Source organism: Xiphophorus hellerii, chromosome 20 (assembly GCF_003331165.1).
Source record: "Xiphophorus hellerii strain 12219 chromosome 20, Xiphophorus_hellerii-4.1, whole genome shotgun sequence".
In the NCBI taxonomy this organism is placed as follows: domain Eukaryota; kingdom Metazoa; phylum Chordata; class Actinopteri; order Cyprinodontiformes; family Poeciliidae; genus Xiphophorus; species Xiphophorus hellerii.
Window position 1 is genome coordinate 26,792,097 of NC_045691.1, and position 19,572 is coordinate 26,811,668.

At 44.0% G+C, this 19,572-nt stretch overlaps 1 protein-coding gene across 5 annotated transcripts; it reads left to right on the top strand.

The window, feature by feature from the left end:
- The first annotated feature begins 2,026 nt into the window (after positions 1-2,026).
- On the top strand, positions 2,027-18,825 carry gata2a (GATA binding protein 2a). 5 transcript variants are annotated; one of them, XM_032548793.1, is made up of 6 exons: positions 2,027-2,414; positions 7,975-8,393; positions 9,141-9,710; positions 13,256-13,413; positions 16,744-16,869; positions 17,550-18,825. In XM_032548793.1, the coding sequence occupies exons 2-6, from the start codon at positions 8,165-8,167 to the stop codon at positions 17,844-17,846; spliced, it is 1,380 nt and encodes a 459-aa protein (XP_032404684.1). In that variant the 5' UTR covers positions 2,027-2,414; positions 7,975-8,164; the 3' UTR covers positions 17,847-18,825. The 5 variants fall into 5 exon arrangements, with proteins under 5 accessions (XP_032404684.1, XP_032404687.1, XP_032404686.1 ...); XM_032548796.1 differs by having other exon boundaries at positions 13,268-13,413; XM_032548795.1 differs by lacking the exon at positions 2,027-2,414 and adding an exon at positions 7,377-7,711.
- The last annotated feature ends 747 nt before the right edge of the window (positions 18,826-19,572 follow it).

Genomic DNA, 19,572 nt, shown 5'->3' on the forward strand with positions numbered 1-19,572 from the left:
ATCGTCTCCTTTTTGTGTGCGTGTGCACTCTGGGGAGCGCGAGGCCCGAGTAACAGCGGTCCTCGCGCCCCTTGCACCTGCCTGGCTGCGGCGCCGCGCACGAGTCCAGGTCGCGTGCAGGAGATTTTAGGAGCTTTGCATGTTTTACAAAGTTTGATGCTGCTCTGCTGCTGTGTTGGGGGCACAAAAGCACCAAAAGGAGAGGGGCGAGGCGGGTGGAGGGAAGGAGCAGGGCGCATTTTTCTTCTCTAACACATTTAACAAAGTGGGTCGGATGGGGTTTGCGGGGGAAGCAGAGGCTGAAACCACACATAGCCAAATCTCAGTGAGTTAATTAAGGCGCAGGGAGCTGTCAGAGTTCTCTCAATTTGGGTGACCGTCAAAACTGAGAAATGAGATCAAACATACACGAATAAAGCAAACAATGAGGATCTAACGTACAGAAACGGTGCAATAATTAGCATACCGTTTATTTAGGTCGATTTCAATCACTATTTCTGGGTAGAAATCGGCATGTTTAACATATAAAAGAGAAATGCATTAAGTTAGTTGTTAGCAAAATTTTTCCTAATTGAAATCCCTTGTTCAAAAGAAACGTGAATTGATTTGTAGCTAAAATGTTGCTAAACTGTAAGCACAGCAAATGACTTCCCCATGGGTAAGAAGCTAAACTTGCTAGCTAGTCTTAGCTAAAGCATGATACAAACTGAGACTTCCCAAACTTTCTCAAGCACAAGCAAGGTTCTGTAACTCTTACCAAATTTGATATATATTTTTTCTTAATACAACCCGTATAAACATATCCTTACAGTTGATGGACGCCACCACACACAACCAGTTGACAAAACCAACATTTCCAGTTAAATTTTTAATTTCAAAAAGTAGCATTTCTTACCAAAACAAATCAACATCCTTAGCTTTCAACAATTATTTAATACTATTTTAAAAAAGCATCGGAAACTAATATGAGTTATAAAAATGTACAAAAGTTAATTGCCTCATATTTAATAGACCCAAAGTACGTTTTTATAGTGTAAACAATAACTAGCTGGAGGGCCTAATGAACGACTGCTGGGTGGCACAATCTTTTTTTTTTTTAATAAACTATTTCTGCAGCTGCAATAATTTTTTTTAAGTGCTCCAAATAATTAACCCATCATTTAATAGTTGTGCAGCCATTATGGTTTCCTTCCTTTAGCTTAATGTGATTTTAAAGGGGTATTGTCTCCAACAGGCCTTTGTACAAACAATAGTCACACACTCTAAAACGGAGCTTTGGAGACTGATGAATACTAGTCAATAAATTTATCAGCATTTTACTCAATCCTAATATTCAATAATCGGTTAAATTCTAATATTGGCTTCTTTACTTTGGTAAGAAAACCATCCTGAACATTTTAATTAGCATTAACATAAGACGTTGGTTTGAGTGAGTTAGGAATGGTGAGACTGTCATGGTTATGTTGGTTTTATTAAGTAAAACAACTTGGTAAAGGCTACGAGTTATCACAAGGCTTAGGATTAATATTTCTCCGAAGAAAGCAAGTAAGCAACTTGTGCTTGTGAAAAACAGTCATTTAAATGTCATCTTGTTAGAACAGATTTTCAAAGTTTACCACCGTTTCAGTAACGTTTCATGCCCTGACCGGAAATCAGTCAGGGAAAACAAAATGATCTGAATAACTAGACAGAATTTAAACTAGAGACACGACTGTATTAAAATGGCTGTACATCGTTGCATTGATCCATTAGATCAAATTCTAACAGTTTGTAGCTTCATCGTGATGGTGTATTTTACGCAGTTTGGCACAAACTCAACAACACATTTACATTTATTCGTCATTTTAAACAAACGTTTTCATCTAAAGTCAAAGATAGGATGGTAACTAGTGCGCATGTACAGAAAAAAGAAAAGAAAAAAAAAGAACGACTCTTCATTGTGAATCGATGTGACTCTGTTGGCTCTCCTCTTATGGATCAGGTAGAACCATCCGCTGTCAGCGTCTGTGTTTAACGGGGACCCGGAAGACAAGCCGCTGGCTGGCTGGCTGGCTGACGTGCCATTACGTCGGGTTGTGTGCCCGCAGTCTCTCTCTCATCCAGCCACACAAGTTTTTCGCTCTGTGCACAGAGAGGCTGTGCGCAGAGCAGACAGGAGGGAGAGTCAGAGCGCAGCGGGGTAGAAGCACCGCTCTCTGCCCGGCGGATCTTACAGCCTGTTCGGAGACCGATACTTCATTAAATCCCCTGAACCAACGGGACAGGTGTGGACACTTTTTGTTTTTTGTTTTTGATTAATTTTTCTTTCACACTGAGCGTCATTATTTTTTGGAGAGTGAACCGGAGGGAGCCGCTTTCACTGGACGCGCTGTGACTTCAAAACAGCAGCCCCACGTCTTCTCTCAGTAGAAAAGGTAAGAGGTGTGTTTTAACACCGAAATGAATAAATAATAATAATGATAATTACATATAAAGTTTGTTGAGAATTATTTATAAAGGAGGGGGGGGGGGGGGGGGGGGGGGGGGGGGAATAACGTTGCATGTTTGTTTGTTTAAAAAAAATAATAAAAAATTTACCCTCAAAACTTACTGTCGCAAATATTCCAACACTTACTGACAACTACATTAAAATCGATTATTTATTTATTACAATGAAGGGAAAGAATGGGATGCATTTTTGTCTTCAACACAATTCGGTGTTTTTAATAAATGCAAGCAATACAATACAACAAAATAATAAGAAAAAAAACCAACATATGCACTTGAAATTGTAAATATATCCCAACTACTAGCTCCGCTCACCACAACAATGACGCGCCTGGCGGGAATGCGCACTTTCTAATATTTCGCTGTATTTCCTTGCAGCACACATGCGGCCAATAACGGGGCTTTTTATTATTATTATTTTTGTATGCGGCGCGCCCCGCGTCGCCTGCGGGAGGGGAGAAGGTGCTGCGCTCCTGGAATAAACCCCCTCGATCGCGAAAATGGTCCAGTTAGTGTGTCATCAGCATTGTATTAGCGGCGACAAAAGTATTCAATTGTCACGCATTTGAAACGCATAATGACTGCGGCGGTCCTCTTTCATCAGCAGACAGAGCAATCACACCCGTACAATGGTGGAGCCGAGGCAGGGGGCGGGCTGGGGGTCTCCGCAGGCATGCATGGAGCAAGGAGCACACACACGCACACCCCCACACACACACACACCCCTGCGAAGACTGACACCTTGTTATACCCCTTTCAAATACCTGATGGCTGATTTGTGTATATTATTCAAGCAACATGCAATGGCGCCACCAGGGGAGGGGTGAGGGACGCAAAAGGCCACCACTGTAAATTGGCACACTGCAGCCCTGATCCATGCAATCTTATCAGCACAATATTTTTATGAGTACACATTTAGAAGTGTATATATATATAAAAAAACCAAGTTGAGGAGATATATTGCTTTCTTTATTCATTAAATACAGATTGTTGCAAAAAGCAAAATATGAACAGTTTTTCATGTCTGCTTCTAAGGTAGGATTGAATCTGTACGGAGACAAATCCTTAACTATAAAGGAGTACTTTTTTCTTTTTTTTTTACACATATATAACCTCCAAATGGCAGCAGCATAATAATAGTAATAATATAACCCCATATAGTCTCTCCTTTTGAAAACTCTCTGGAGGCGTCCTTGATTTCACCAGTGACCAGTGAAACAACCTGCACTGTTTAGAACATTTCGCAAACAAAATGTTGCAGAATTTTTCTGCGCTTTCTTCTCTGCACCCTCCGCGCCCTTTGCTTTCTCCGAAATGTTGTTGATTGTTTTGCTCATTCTTAAATAAGGAAGTGGAGTGGTGCCCTCCACGCTGCATCCAGGCCCCCTCTCACAGCGGTTTTATGGTCTTGTGTCTGGGTGCTTGTGTCTATAAAGCCCTCCCCAGCGCCCTGGCTCAATCTAATTAGCCGTGAGTAAAGGAGACAATAATGCTTCAGCTGGTTTGTGTCATTCTCTTCTCTCTGCCTCTGCTTATCTTCACAAGCCCCACTGTGGCTCTTCACATAAAGATACACACACACACACACCTCTCCAAGCAGCACACAGAGCCCGGCGCTGCAGTCACACACACCTCCACTCTGGATAATGATGGATGACCGTGCCCAATGGGAACAAACAGGTAGATAAAGCCAATCCCGTTTAATAACGCCGTGGATCGGAATGATAATCTTGTTGTTCATTAGCCGCTGCGGCCAGCACGGCGCCGCGGACTCCCCCTCGCCGCCGCCGCTCGCGCAGGAGGCGTTATGAGGAGGATGTGTCCTCCGGCGAAGGCGTAGGACAGGGTAGCATCCTTGGGTGAAAACAACAATGCCGTGTCCTTGAGAGAGACGGAAAGCAGCAGCGTGTCCCTCCCCTCCACTCCTCATCCTCACCTCCGACACACTCCCCCATCTTTTGTTGGGGCGCATATACAAATGGGATTAATGAAGGTATGAATTACAGAGAGCTAAATCCTGCTGAGTAATCCATTTGGCAAACACACAAACAACAATGGGCATGCGGCAGCCGCTCTCCTGAGCCTGGGCCTGCGGTCTTCAACGCAGCCCAGACAACACAGGCTGACCACTTGGCTCGGTGACACCTTACAGTATCCATATAAAGTGTCCTTTCACTGCAAAACCGCAAGACCAACGGCATCAGCAGCCACTCAGGATCCAGGCTCAAATAGAGGCAAGCCATTAGATCCTACAGGCTCAGCGATTAGCCTACTCAGAGACGCTAAATTCCTGTAAGTAATGCTTTACTGATGACTGATCATCTATGAAATACATTCAGTTACAGGACAGAATATGAGGGTAAGAATGTTCTTATACTCACACCTGCCTAATTTGACCCTTCTCCCCCCCCCCTTTTTCTGGAATGCAAGTTACCATAGGCTGATGAAACAGAGACTGTTGGATTAAACTAATAATGTTGATGGAAAGATTTGAATTGGATACATTTTTTAAAGGTCTTTTAAACAACAACATATTTAGCCAAACTCCAAACGACAATTCCAACTTGCTAGGTTAAATTTGTTACATTTCTACTATTTATTTTGTTCATTTTTCTCCCCTGCTTTGTTCTCTCATCCTAAAACGAAGCAGATAAGTGGTTTAAGATTAAGTTGTAAAACATTAGTGTAACTGTAAGAAGTCCTGACAACAAAAGCAAAAGCTATCCTGTCAAGATAACTACTTCAGCTCAGCTTGTTAGGAAGCTGTAGCTAGTTTAGCTAGTTTAACTAATTTAGCGACAATACTAACCAAGCCAAGGCTTGCTAGCTGTGTACAAACCTAGGTTCTTGCTTTGACACAGAAACGTCCTTGAGAGAATACTCTAATTTCATTCTCATGTTTTGCCATTTTAAAATTTACAATCAGTAGGCTAAATTTCAAGATTCAGACAGGCAGATAGAAACTGTATGGTATATTAAACGTAAGGACAGGAAGTCCACTGACAAAGTGATTCCCCAAATTTCAAGCAAAGTAAAAATGTAAAAAGGTCACGACCCCAACTCTTGGTTCAACATACAGGCATTTTTACCAAGCCGGTAAAAAAAAAAAAAAAAACGGTACAATGACAACATAATAAGCATCAACAGCTATCATATTAGCCACCATGTTAGTCCTGTTCTTCATCTTTACAACATTTCTATTATCTGTAAGCTTTCTCATTGTCATTTTTGGTATTTTGTAAGAGTACCTCCTGACCCCAAAGTTACGTATTTGTGACCCCAAGTGGGGCCTTGACCCCAGCTTTGGAAGCTACTTCTCTAGGAGGTGGAAAAACGTCCACTGGGCTGGTACGAAACATCCAGGTGCCATGAGTTCTTACCCGAAAAATGTGGGTACAAAACAAACAAATGACCAACATTCAAAAGGGCAAGCACAAGCAATGTATTATTAAAAACTCTATTTTGACGTAGACATGGCCAAAAAAACATTAAGGCTGTGAAACTATTAATCCATTGTAATTTATATGTAAAAAAAAATCTTGTTGGTTTTGGCACCAAAACCGATTCTAGTGCAAGAATGTGGTTTCCTTTAAGTTAAAGTTATTTTAAAGCTTTAAAAGTTACAAAAATAAACTGATGTTGTTCAACTATCGTTGAACATTACATTTAAAAACTTATGCTCAACTAAAATTCTAATAATTAATATTTAATACCCTACAAAATTCTTTTTTTATAGTGTAATCTTCCTTCTATTGCTGCCATTGCACACACCCACACTAATTTGTTGATTTTAAGAGTTGACAAGCTCATCAGCCCCCCCGCCCCTGGCAACATGCCAGTGATTTAATGACTGCTGACTGACACACACACACACACACGCACGCACGCATGCACGTACACGCGCATTCACACACAAGAACCAGGAGTTCATGATGGCTGCTCTAATGACCTGAACAGAGGCATCGTTTAATGGAGGGACTTCTACCTGCTAGGTTGTCCACAGGTACCTAAAGTCTCACGTTACTCAGTCTACTGCACATTTTCTGACTTCAGATCAAGGCGTCTGTGTGTGTGTCGGATAGTAACACACAGGCAACCTCCATTTTTATTTATGTATTTTTTTTTTTTTTCTGTACGTGTCAACCACAGTCGCGAGCAACCAACCGCATGTCGCGCACTTCAAGTTTTATCTAGCCGGGGGGAAAGCTAAACTTCCCCCCGGCCAATCGGGGTAAAAGTAACCCGCCATAGTTTTGAGTCCTCGCGCAGGTGAGGCCTCGCGCCCGTCTTCTGCGGCCTCCCTGGCGGCGCGGCGCCCTGTGTGCACCGCGGGCTCCGACTGGCCGGACCCTGTTCTCTCAGCAGGAATGTCCCGCTCCTAATTAAAGACAATTATCCCCGCACAATGCAAAGAAGCCCAGTTTAAGGGGGCCATAAATTCACTCCTCCCCTGTTGGTTTAAGAGGCGCTAAAATCGCTGTTTATTTACACAACAGCCCTATACAAACAAACAAACAATAGCACTTACTTGTTATTATTATGATTATGATTAGAGGGATATAACACACCCATTTCATCGCATCTTGCTTGAGTCCGGATAGGTAAAAACTAAAACAATATATCTGTTCTCTACTGCTTAATGCAGGAAAAGGGAATTATTCTTTATTTGAAATGACAATAATACTGTGCAAGCAGAATTGCCTCCATACGTTTTGACGCTCTTAAAAACGCTTATTGGTTCTAAAAAAAAAAAAAAAAAAAGAAGAAGAAGTTCGCTCCGTTTGAGCTTCTGGCGAGAGAGAGAGAGAGAGAGAAAGACAACATAAAGTGGGCTGTTGATTGATAAGTCGTTTAGTTTAGTGGGGGTTGAGGAGAAATAGAGAAATTTAAAAGCAGGGAGAAGAGAGAGCGAGGACGCGGCGAGCCAATTGTGGCAGCGCGCTCCGTGATTGGCGCAGAGCGACGCTCCACCCCGTCCTGGCTTGATATGGGAATTTACTGGCGCCAGCCGCATCAGTCTGCGCCACATCTCATTAATGAGCCCGAGCTCTGCACGGATCAAGAGGTTTAGCACATCCAGGCTGCGTTTTGTGCATGTGCATGTGTGTGTGTGTGAGAGGGGGAGTTTGTGTGTGTCCCGTCAGCTGATCGGAACCGCAACAGGTAGCTACTTACTGCAAACGGGACAGAACTTTTCCCCTGCTTTTCTTTTTGCAGACACGGGGTATGCTTTAAGACTCACACACACACACACACACACACACCCTCTCTCTCTCTCTCACTCACACACACACGCACACACACACACACTCACACACGCACACACCCACACACACACAGCTGTGCCACAGCCGCAAGGACCCACTAAAGCTCACTTCACGTGTCATTCGATATGAGTAGATAAAACACGCAGGACGCTCCTTGTTTTCCGCCGGAAGGAGGGATGCAGAGGTGAAAAGTTGACGCTTTGCTCTCATCACTTCGCAGGTCGTCGCTGAAGGAGAAGGAGGGACGCGGCGCTATTTAAGGATTCTATTTCCAAAGGCGACAAAACAGCTGGGAACTATACACTGCAAAGAGGAGAGCGAGCTGACACGGGCCGACCAGGAGACGGAATCTGAGGGGTTGGGGGAAGAAAAGAAAAAAAAAAAAAAGAAGCGAGAGAGAGAGCCGAGCCATGGAGGTCGCAGCGGCGGATCAGTCGCGGTGGATGGCGCACCATCACGCGGTGCTGAACGGCCAGCACCCGGATTCCCACCACCACAGTCTGAGCCACAACTACATGGAGCCGATGGCGCCTTTGCTGCCCCAGGACGAGGTTGACATGTTTCTAAACCACTTGGACTCCCAAGGGAACCCTTACTACACCAACTCCCGGGCCAGGGTCACGTACAGCCAGGCACACGGTGAGGACGACCGCGGGTTTATAGAATAATACGAAATGTAAAGGAACAAGCGATAATAATAATAATAATAATAATAATAATAATAATAATAATAATAATAATAATAATAATAAAATGAATTCAGATATTATAATAATAAAAATTTGTGATAAAATTGTAAAAAGCTCCTCCTTACAATTCTGGGCCGATTCACTGACATAAAAGGGATTTCTAGCAAATGACAGCGAGAGGAAAGGGAAGTATGTCACTTAACCCCTCCGTGTTGGGGCAGGGGTTCTGCAGAGAGAGAGAGAGAGAGAGAGAGGCACTTCCCGGATATAAAATAAAAACCGCAAATTTACTAATAACAATCTTTAGTTCGAGAGCTGCAGCAGGGAGGAAAAGAGAGCCAGCCTGTACTGTCCAGACCTGGGGCTGCTTTTATCTACCATCAGCGGGACTTTATTGTTTTAACAACAATGGGCCTGTTGTCATTTTAGTGAAACGAGGCCTATAAAACTAGACAGTAATTAGATCTACAATTTAAAACCGGCCTGAACGTTTTATTTACGTCTGGAACTAAATGTCGGATTTGAGTCACTTTGAGGCTTTAGCTGGTGAGATCTTTTATTTGAACTTTTAGAACTTGTCAGGAATGTTCTGCTCTTAAAGGTTGTTGAATAAAATGTGGCACATATGCTGATTGTATTACAAAGAATTCAATAATGATATTGTAAAAAAGTAAATAAATAAAATCTGTATTTTCAGCTCGCCTTGCTGGAAACCAGGTTTGCCGGCCACACCTCATCCACAGCCCCGGAATCCCCTGGCTGGACCCCGGGAAAGCCGCCCTGTCCGCCGCGCACCACCACAACGCATGGGCGGTCAGCCACTTTAGCAAACCCGGCCTCCACCCCGCCAGCTCCGGATACCCCTGCAGCAGCAGCGCCGGCACGGCCTCCGTGTCCTCGCTCACCCCCGCCTCCCACTCCAGCCCGCACCTCTACAGCTTCCCTCCGACCCCTCCGAAAGACGTCTCCCCGGACCCGGGCCCCACGTCCCCGACCTCCGCCAGGATGGACGAGAAGGACTCGATCAAGTACCAGGTGCCGCTGACGGACGGCATGAAGATGGAGAGCTGCAGCCCGCTCCGCGGCGGCCTGGCCTCCATGAACGGCCAGGCCGCGGCCACGCATCACCCCATCCCGACCTACCCGGCCTACTCGCTCCCCACGCCCCACGAATACAGCGGCAGCCTCTTCCACCCGGGCAGCCTGCTCGGCGGGTCTTCCTCCAGCTTTACGCCCAAATGCAAAAGCAAAGCCAGGTCGAGCTCAGGTGAGTCTCTGATGTTTTCGTTCCTCCGCATTATCAGCAGATTATTAAGCCAATTAAAACGATTTATATTCATACTCGCCCGATCCAGCCTTTTACAGAGCGCATGCATGTTTTATCTGGCGCGGTAATAATGTTAGAGTTGTTGTTGTTGCTAAACATGCGGATATAATTGTGTATGCATTGCCTGGAGGGTATTTGCATATTTTGTCTGAGCTCAGATTTGGACCTAAAATCCCTCCCTGTGCAGTTTTGACATTTGTTTGCCGCTCTGTGAAAAAAAAAAAAAAAAAAATCTCATTTCTAAGCAACATTTCCTCTCTGACACCTCTTATCTGTGTTCCGTCTCACTCTTTGCAACTTCATTTTAACGGAGGGTGGAGTGGAGTGTGTGTGTGTGTGTGTGTGTGTGTGTGGGGGGGGGGGGGGGGGGGGGCAGTTCATCCACTTCAGGATGAAAGCTCTCAATCCAATCACGGCGATTTAAGATATTAAAAAAAGGAAGTTGGATGGGCTTTAACTGTTCAACTCATCGATTATTCGTGAATATCTCAGATTCGTCTCCGTGTTTTCAATGGAACATATTATTATGCGATTATTAGACGAAACTGACCGAACTTTGCAGCGACTCATCCGGTTCTTTAAGTTACCCCCGTCACCACAAACCGCCTAATTGCTTCTTCTTCTTCTCTTTCGTGCCACAGACTAGTTTCTTTCTCTTTTTGCCTTTTAAACGTGGCCTTTTACTGCGCTTCGACAAAATAAAGCAGTCACGACGCCCTGGCTCCTGCTATATCCTGTATACCTCCAAGTGAACAAATCACGACCTCCACCCCCCCGCCCCCGCCCACCGCTCTCCACAGTCCTAACAAAGCCCCGGCGACAGAGTCCTGCTGTTTGTGTTTTTAAGCATGGCCTTGGCCCAATGCGTCCACAGTGGTGGACCCGCTTCTCTGTGAAGATGAGAACGCATTCTGCAGAGCATTGAGTAATCATCATCGGCGCTGGGTTTTTTTTTTTGGTTTGTTTTGTTTTTCATTCTTGCACTTAAAAGTCTCACGGTGTTAATATATATATATTTTTTTTTTACTTACATGTTTTTGCGACGTTTATGGGAATTGTACGACTCTGTGTGCTCTCCGCTAATGGGAAACCAAGTGAAAACAGTGATAGAAAGAAAAAAACAACAAAAGCTCTTGTAATGAGTCAGTAATTTCCCCACATTGTTTCATTTGTTTTCCATTGAATTAACAGACAAAGAATGCATTAGCAGCTTGTTCACTACTAATACTCCAGTCAGCTAGAAGTCAGATATGACTACGTTCATTTGTAGGTCACATTCTGGCAGATCTTATATTTTTCTTATATATATTTTTTTGCCCATAGTTACATGCATCAAAAAAAAAAGAGATGCACTGTGGGACAGCTTTTCATATTTCTTTGAGTTTTGACAATTCCAACTTTGACCTATTCCACTATTTTTATTCTAAGGAATAATGAATATAACACAGAAAATGTGCTGCAGGTTCCTTGATAAATGGCACAATTAAATTCTAAAGAAAAAAATAAAAATAAAAATGAAATAAGAAACAAAAAGTCCACCTTGGTTAATTCCATCTCTGGCTAGATCATCTCTTTAGTTTTGTGATAATCAGTCGTTCAGAAATTGGTCGATTTTCTCTTGATTGTCTCTGATAGACGTTTGGCTGGTTAAGTAAAGAAAATTTAGATTAAAAAAAAAAATAAAATTAATTAAACGTATTAAAAATCACAATTTTTAGTCCATAATCGCCTAAACCTACAACATTCACTTTGCACTGATGAGCTAGAGGTCGGAATTGGCCGATTTTTTTCTTCATCTGTTTTTAATAAGTGATCAAAACATCAAATATTGTTTTTTGTTTTTTTTGCTATTGTTTAGTGCATCAAACCTAAAGACGGCCACCATTTTCTGTATGTAAACTCCTCAACAATAAATATGTATTTAAATTTTTTTTTCAGCTTTATAAAAATCAGATAAAGGCCAGGGACGTGAGTTTTGACACGCAAACAGACACAGTCTTGCAGTATTCCTGTTTTCTCTATCAAGAAACCTTCAGACCAGGTTTTATCTTTCATTTTTATTGGGGGAAAAAAAAAAATCGAACCATCAGAACTGGCAAGTCAGATTTCAAAGAAAATTGGCAATATTCATCAGGAAGAAGGAGAAGCTCGATCGGTGCATCTCTACTGTTGACAAGTTGTTCCGGATGCAGTTGTGCAATTATCAGCACTGTCATCTCTCTAAACTACACCTGGGGAAATGCTGGCCGCCCGATAATCGGAGTGAATATGAGCTGTTGTGGCAGGAGAAATGCTATAGTGTGACATTTAAAACAAGCCGGCCAGTCTGTGCCCGAGTCAGTAACACAAACATATCTGCTGTACGGCATTCAAAAAAGAAAAAAAGGGCCTCTTATCTGTCAAACTCTCTGCCCGGTGCCCGTAATGTTGATTGACTGTTGTACAAAATGCCACAATGACATTTCAGCTGTCAGCACAAACACCTTGCAGTCCTGCGGCTTCCTGTCGAACTGACCTCAAACCAAGAGCTCTTCCCCCATCTGACTTTCTTGTGCTCGATGCTTCTTCACCCTTCCCATTTTCTTTTCTTATTTCGACACAATGCGTTGCATAAAACAGAACATAGAAGTCACGGTTGATGAATATTTGCAGCTTTAATGAGGGCCTCTTCAGTCGGGTCGCTGGACTTGTGAAACACTTAATGCATCGTAAGACGCACTAAGAGGAAGGAGAAGGGAGGTCTAAGAAAGATGCATTTCAAAAGGAGAGCCTAGCTTTGTACTCAGGTCAGATTCCATTGTAGAGCAAAGGGTGGGACTTTGGGTGTCGCTGGCTTTATAACAGGAATAATGAGATGGTGCTCTGGGGAAAAATAGGGATTCTTGAAGTGAATTGTCGGTTTAGCAATAGGCTGTTTGAAGTCAAACCTGTAAGGGAGAGACGAGGGCATGGACGGAAGATTTAAAAAAGCTGATTTTTTTTCTCTCTCTCTCTCTCTCTCTCTTTCTTACCCACAAAGAATGAGCATTTGTGGTTTGAAACCAGCTCAAAGTCATTATTAGCAGCCAAGTGACATGCAAGCCTTTCATCAAGCCCTGCAACACTGTCTGCCACATTTAATACCTCCAACTCGCACTAATGCTTCCTCTCATGGGTGCCCATTGAGTTGATAAATAATGTAGCCCTAATTTGATGGTGTGTCTCATTCTTCTTGTTGGACACCTCTGGACATGCTCTCGCCGCCTCTGGATCGGTTTACACGGAGCCGTTTGTGTGTGACAACCACTCACTCTGCTACACCTGCACGCCGATGCGGACATTGTCCCCAATTCCAGGCGGATTTTCTCTTCATGTTACAGTGCCATCTGGGGTCGCCCGGCGCGGGACGGTTGCCCGGTAGCGCCGGGCAGCTGCCACATGTGCCGCCTCTGACAGAAGGTGAACTTTTTAATTATATAAATTTTCTTTCCCTTGTCTTCCTCTTGAACTATATGCAGAGGGCCGAGAGTGCGTGAACTGCGGTGCCACGTCCACCCCTCTGTGGCGGCGGGACGGCACCGGCCACTACCTGTGCAACGCCTGCGGACTGTACCACAAGATGAACGGCCAGAACCGACCGCTCATCAAGCCCAAGCGGAGACTGGTGAGTCTCTCGACTCTTGCTCTACGCCCCGAAGCTGTGCTCCGAGAGCCGGCTACCCAAATATGAGCACAAAGCAGATGCCGGCAGCACAATTCCAGGAAAGTTATATTTTCCCTATGATCTTCCTGGAATTGTTTGTCCCTCTCGCCCCCCGACGAACCGCCTTCGCGGCCTGTTACAATACTGCTACTATTGCCATTGTTCCTGCTATCGTTATTGCTGGTACTTCTGATACTGTTACTGATACTGATGCCCAGGCTGCTTGAGTTAACACCATGATGGAGTCAATCAATCAATCAATCTATCTATCTATCTATCTATCTATCTATCTTGCTTCATCATCCTTTCCTACTTGTAAATTAGCCGTTTAAAATCCATGTACTCAAACCATTGCATATGATTATTTTAATTTATTTTCTTGTATTTGAATCTGTTTATGAATTCTGGCACTAAATAGTTGCGAAAATGTTCTAATCTCATGTGTATTTTAACTTACTTGCATTTTACGGAGTGTAATATTTGTGTTACATTGTTTCACTGTTTGTTTTGGTTCTGATTCTCATTTGGGTCACCAGACTGTATTAAAATATGACCGATTTGAAACTCTGATCAAACTAAAATAACTCTAACCAACTTCCTGGTGGCGGGCATCGTTATTTATGACAGTATTTTATGGTCAGGCTCCTTACAGTAGACAGTGAGGAGATAAAAAAAAAAAAGAATTGGGTACCAAACGTGGTCTTGTTGGGTGTGAATCGAATGTTCTGCTGAAGAACCATTTCCCAATGAACACTGTGGTTGGGTCAAATTAATAAAATACCACTATCACTACTACAAATAACATCGGCAGGTCAATGTTGTTGCTTCAAAGTATTCCAAAGGCTACAGTCCTGATTAAAATGTCCTCATAAACATTAGCAGGTAATTAGTCTCGCCATTAGACGATCTCTGAAGATACTTCTGATTGGCTCTTTTTCTATTTATTTATTTTCCCCCCCTTCTGCCTCCATCACCTCCACGCCGTTCCTCCTCCATTAGCCCGCACTTTCCACTGCCCATGTGGCCGTGCAGCGTTTTGCATTTTCAGCTCAAGTGTTTTTCAGAGTTGTGTTCAAAGGGGCATCCAGTTGTTTCCTATCCGGATATCTGGCCGGGCCAGATAAGGAAGTCAGGCTCCCGGCTGTTTCCGCCTTCACCCGGCGCGCAGCATTCTCTGCGGCCGCGGCTGACATATACTGTAAAAGAGATTATCACAACACTGAAGGAGCCGCTTATGTGTGAAGAGACGGGCCGAGAGGGGCGGCCATTGGAAAATAGACGGATTTATGGTCCTCCTCCTGTTTGTCATTCTGTGCGGACAGAGGTGAAATGTTAATGAGCGGTTGTTGTTGTTGTTGTTTTTCCCCCCTATATTTGTTTATAGAAAAAACAGCAGAAACGCGTATTTTGTGGAATTTTTTTTAAAAAAAGAGCGAGCATAGATGTTAGTGAACCGCCAACTCACCTGAAATTGATTTTAAAGGGAAAAACCTGAATGCTGCGTGCGTTTAAAAAAAAAAAAAAAAGAGAGAGAGAGAGAGAAGAGAACCGGAGGGGTTCGTGCGTGTTCGCTTAATGTTTCTCATTATGCGTGGAGAATTGATCCGCAGTGGATGCGGGAGCGCATTGTCGGCGAGGACAGCGGCTCCGCTTACACAACCTGTAGCGCAGCTTTGCCTGCGTCGGGGCGCGCGCACTGGGACCCGACCGGGTCCTCCATTACAAACTGGTAATAACCGGTTACGTAATGCAGCGCACAAATTACCTGCAGCGACACGCTGGAAAAATTAGAGTTTGCGAATAAACGGGTAGACATTTGCGGAGCAATACGTATATAAATATATATTTTTATACTTTATTGTAAGAATGTGCGGTGCCATTTCCTCCTCCCAAACTTATATGTAATAGCTTTAAAAAAAAAAAAAAGCCACTTCGTACCCATGTATATGTGGCCACCACATATAGGTTGGCTTCTCTATGCACTATTATCATGGAGATAAAGGCTCGGACTGTCACACACATATGAATCTAATTAGCTGCATGCTATTTTCATAATTGACATAATATCGTATTTTCCGCTAATGGTGATTCTAGATCTTTTTTGGGCCCCCTGACATAATCACCTCACAAACTAATCGGAACTCCAAGAGACGGAATAAATATTTTTTTTGAGGTCACATACCTACATTTCAGTGCAGCAAACGACGACTTAATGCAGAAAATCGATTTCAATCTCTGCTTGTTGTCGAAAAGTCAATAGGAAACCACGAACACCGCAGAAGTACGAAATGGCGAGGGGTGTCAAAAATGATCAGCACCCAAAGCTCCCACAAATGGCTGCCGCGACCGCCACAAATGGAAACTGGTTGTGCTACAGGTTGCAGAAAATCATCTACATTGAAATGACTTTTATGCACGTGTTGCTTCATAATATATGAAAATCAACGCAACAACAAAAATGCTTAAAATGGTTTGATTGGTACATGAGTATGAAAGTGAACAAAACTAAATAGGAAGAAATGACGAGGTGTGTACAAAAAGTAGGCTTGAAGGGGAGAAACCTCAATTAATAATAATAATAATAATAAATTATAATAATCGTAGAGATTAACTGATGCAGTGTCTATATGGGAAATGATAACCACAGGTGTTTTTGGAGCATGCCCTCAAAACACTGAACATTCGTGATTTTATTTTATTTTTTGTAATTGTTATTTAAGGATTTGTGTCTCCTTTGTTTTTATTTAAAACAAAAAAGTCATCTTGGAAACATAACATTTTGCTGTCATTGTTGCTTCCATCCAAATTTAGCAAAACAAAGACTTCGGTAAGCCCGTTTGATCACCTCCAACCACATTTAGATGTTAATAGTGGTGTTTTCAACCAGACATCGTTTTAGACGTGTGCTTTTCACCTCTGTTTGCACCAGAGGTTTCTAAAATTGGGGCCGCAAACCAACAAATGTGAGGTCCTGGGTTCCTCTTCGTAAGTCAAAGCAAATGGGGACAGTTAGTTTAAGACCACCTTCAAAAGAGATGGAAGCAGTGCATGCAAATCGATAAATAAAATATATTTACAGTGGTGATGTGTAGAGATATTATTTATACTTTCACAGTCCGCCGATAGGGTCAGAAGTTTACTGTTATTTTGCAGGTTGGAACCGCTGCTTTACAGAACAGACACTCTTAACCACATGTTGCCCAGGGGTGTTTCGCCCTAACTGACCAGCTCACAACCACATAATGGAGCATTATTTACAATGTTTACGTTCACTCTGTCTGCTCTGCTCAGTCTGCTGCCAGACGTGCAGGCACCTGCTGTGCAAACTGCCAGACCACCACCACCACCCTGTGGAGGCGCAACGGGAATGGAGACCCGGTGTGTAATGCTTGCGGCCTCTACTTCAAACTACACAACGTAAGTAAGCCTAGAGAGTGGACACACACGCACACACACACACACAAAGACTTTCACCCAATTGTGGAGTTTTGGGGGGGGCGAAGGTGGTGCTTAACCGGTTAAGTGGGCGGACAGCGTGTATCGATTTAGGAGTGTGCAAGCAGAGGCTGCTCACCCTGTCGTGCAGAACCCACACCGGTCGTCTCTTTTTATTAATCCGTCGTTGTTTCAATGGGGGGTGTTACTCCCCGGAGAGGCTGCCGGGTGGGACTGTCATTCAGTGTAACGGCGTCGGTTACACTGATGAGGATTTGTCTGAGGCTGCTCCTTTCACACCCAGCCTGTCCTCGTCCCCATGAATTCATATTGACCGAGAAGGTTCTGTTTGGCCCAGACAATTAGACAAAAGCTCAAATAAAACGCCCCTGACTGGCCCCAGAATGCAGCCAGTGGACATGCAAAGCAGCTGCTCATTATTTATGGGGTTTACTTTACACTGGTACGATTCATGAAGGGCAACTGCCATGACAGAAACGCCGTGTACATGATAATTGGCGGCAAGTGAGAGATTCCGGCTGACATTTTCGGCCGAAGTTAGAAGGCAAAAAACAACCTTGCAGCACAATGATGTAGCATTCACACTGTCAGAGCGGCTTTTGTTTGGCGTGTCTTGAGCTAATGTGCCCACTCCTCAACAGGTCAACAGACCCTTGACCATGAAGAAGGAAGGCATCCAGACGCGCAACCGCAAGATGTCCAGCAAGTCCAAGAGGAACAAGCGGGCGGGGGACGGCTTTGACGAGCTCTCCAAGTGCATGCAGGACAAGGCGTCGCCCTTTGGAGGGCCCGGCCTCACCAGCCACATGACCCACATGGGTCACCTTCCGCCCTTCAGCCACTCGGGACACATGCTGCCCACTCCCACGCCCATTCACCCGTCATTCGGTCACCCGCACCACTCCAATCGGTCGCCGGTCTGGGCCGAGCCTCACTGAGGTCGTCCCTCTCCGCCCCGCGGGACGCAGGACCCGCCGCATCTCCATAGACACTGAACGGCGGACTTGTGTCCTGTACAGCGGTTGATCGGAGCGCAGCGGCTTTCAGTTGGACTCAATGACCGAGGGCCTCGTCAGGCCACGGCCTCGCCGAGAGGGGGTGGCCGTCGCGAACTTTTTGCGGACTCTGTGAAGAGCTAATGCGACGAGGGGGTTTGTCCGTTCCACCCACCTCCTCCGTCCCCTGGGGCGAGTGGGGCTGACAGGAGTGAATGGAGAAGCTTGTCATTCTTTTTTTTTTTTTTTTTTTGCTTATTTTTACTAAGTCACTTTGGTACCCCCCTCTCCCTGACCCTGTAACAGGAGACTCCAGAGAGGGCCTGAAAACAACCGCTGTTTCTCACCTCATGATCATACCGTCATACTCCGAGATACGTGCACCTCGTCCATCCCTGCGCTGTTGTTCACAACAGCCGCCATCACACACACACACACGCACACGCACACGCACACACACACTCCCACACGCGCAGCCCCACACACACACACGCCCACACAGACGGACTCCTTGGTGCTGGAAGTTGTCTTACAGGCAGAACTGCTGAAAGGCAACAACCAACCAGTGCTCTCTTCACATGCTGGATTGTGCACCACAGAGCTCACCTGTTTTTCATAACTGTTTTATGGGAAAAAGAAAAAAGAAAAAAAAAAACACCCCAACACAGTAAATAGAGTGTTTATAAATGCTTAATTGCTATTATTGCTGTTATATTTGATGTTATAATTATTGCTACAATAATTTATTTTCACTCTTTAAACTTTCACCGGACACACATGGAAACGTATGATTTTAATTACATGGTTATTACGTAAAGAAAAACACTGACCTGTCTTGGGCGAGTAAAAGTCCCTGAGCTGTACGTTTTTATCATTTTTCCATCTCACAAAGAAGAGAAAATAAAGTTTAATACTGAAGTAACGTATGTCTCTATGATTCTTACAGATGTATGTCCTAGAAAGCAGAGTGGAGAGAAAAGCAGAGATGAGGAAGAAAAATTGGAAGGAATTTCACGTGTTTTTTAAAGAGGCTGCGATTTTCAGTCGGGTCACTTTGCAAAAGTATTCACACCCTTTGGAAGTGATTTGGTGTGGTTGTATGTGCAAAAAGCAAAACAATGACGCACGCATTTTTGAACTGGAAGGTTAATCATAAATTTATTTCCAATATTACAACAAAGAGTGAAAACTGCAGTGTGTACTTGTAGTCTGTCCATACATGCTGTGTTGTGATGGTACAAGCTTTGCCACATTGAATGGAGACATCTATGAACAACAATCCTTATGTGTTGTCTAAATTGTGTAAATTTCCCATTTGGATTCAGGTCTAAACTTTGACAAGGCCATTATAACTTATGAGTATACATTCATATAAATCATTTGGCTGTTAAAGGTCGTAATGCTGAAAAATGAACATCAGAACCGGTCTCAAGCTCTTTGCAGGATCTAACAGGCATACTACCAAGAGTCTCCTGTGCTTCGCTCCATCCATCTTCCCATCAACTCTGACCACTTCCCCTGTCCCCGCAAAAGAAAAGCATCCCCACATTATTAGGCGGCTGCCACCGTGTCTCACCATGGTGATGGTTCAGGCTTTTGTGCAGTGTGTGTTAGTCATACGAGCCTCTGAAGGAAGACCAAAAGTTCTTCCACATGTTTCTTTTTGCTA

Coding starts and splice junctions, on each gene's coding strand:
- gata2a (XM_032548793.1), top strand. CDS start 8,165: ATGGAGGTCGCAGCGGCGGATCAGTCGCGGTGGATGGCGCACCATCAC. Junction 8,394..9,140: donor CACGTACAGCCAGGCACACG/GTGAGGACGACC, acceptor CTGTATTTTCAG/CTCGCCTTGCTGGAAACCAG. Junction 9,711..13,255: donor CAAAGCCAGGTCGAGCTCAG/GTGAGTCTCTGA, acceptor GTCTTCCTCTTG/AACTATATGCAGAGGGCCGA.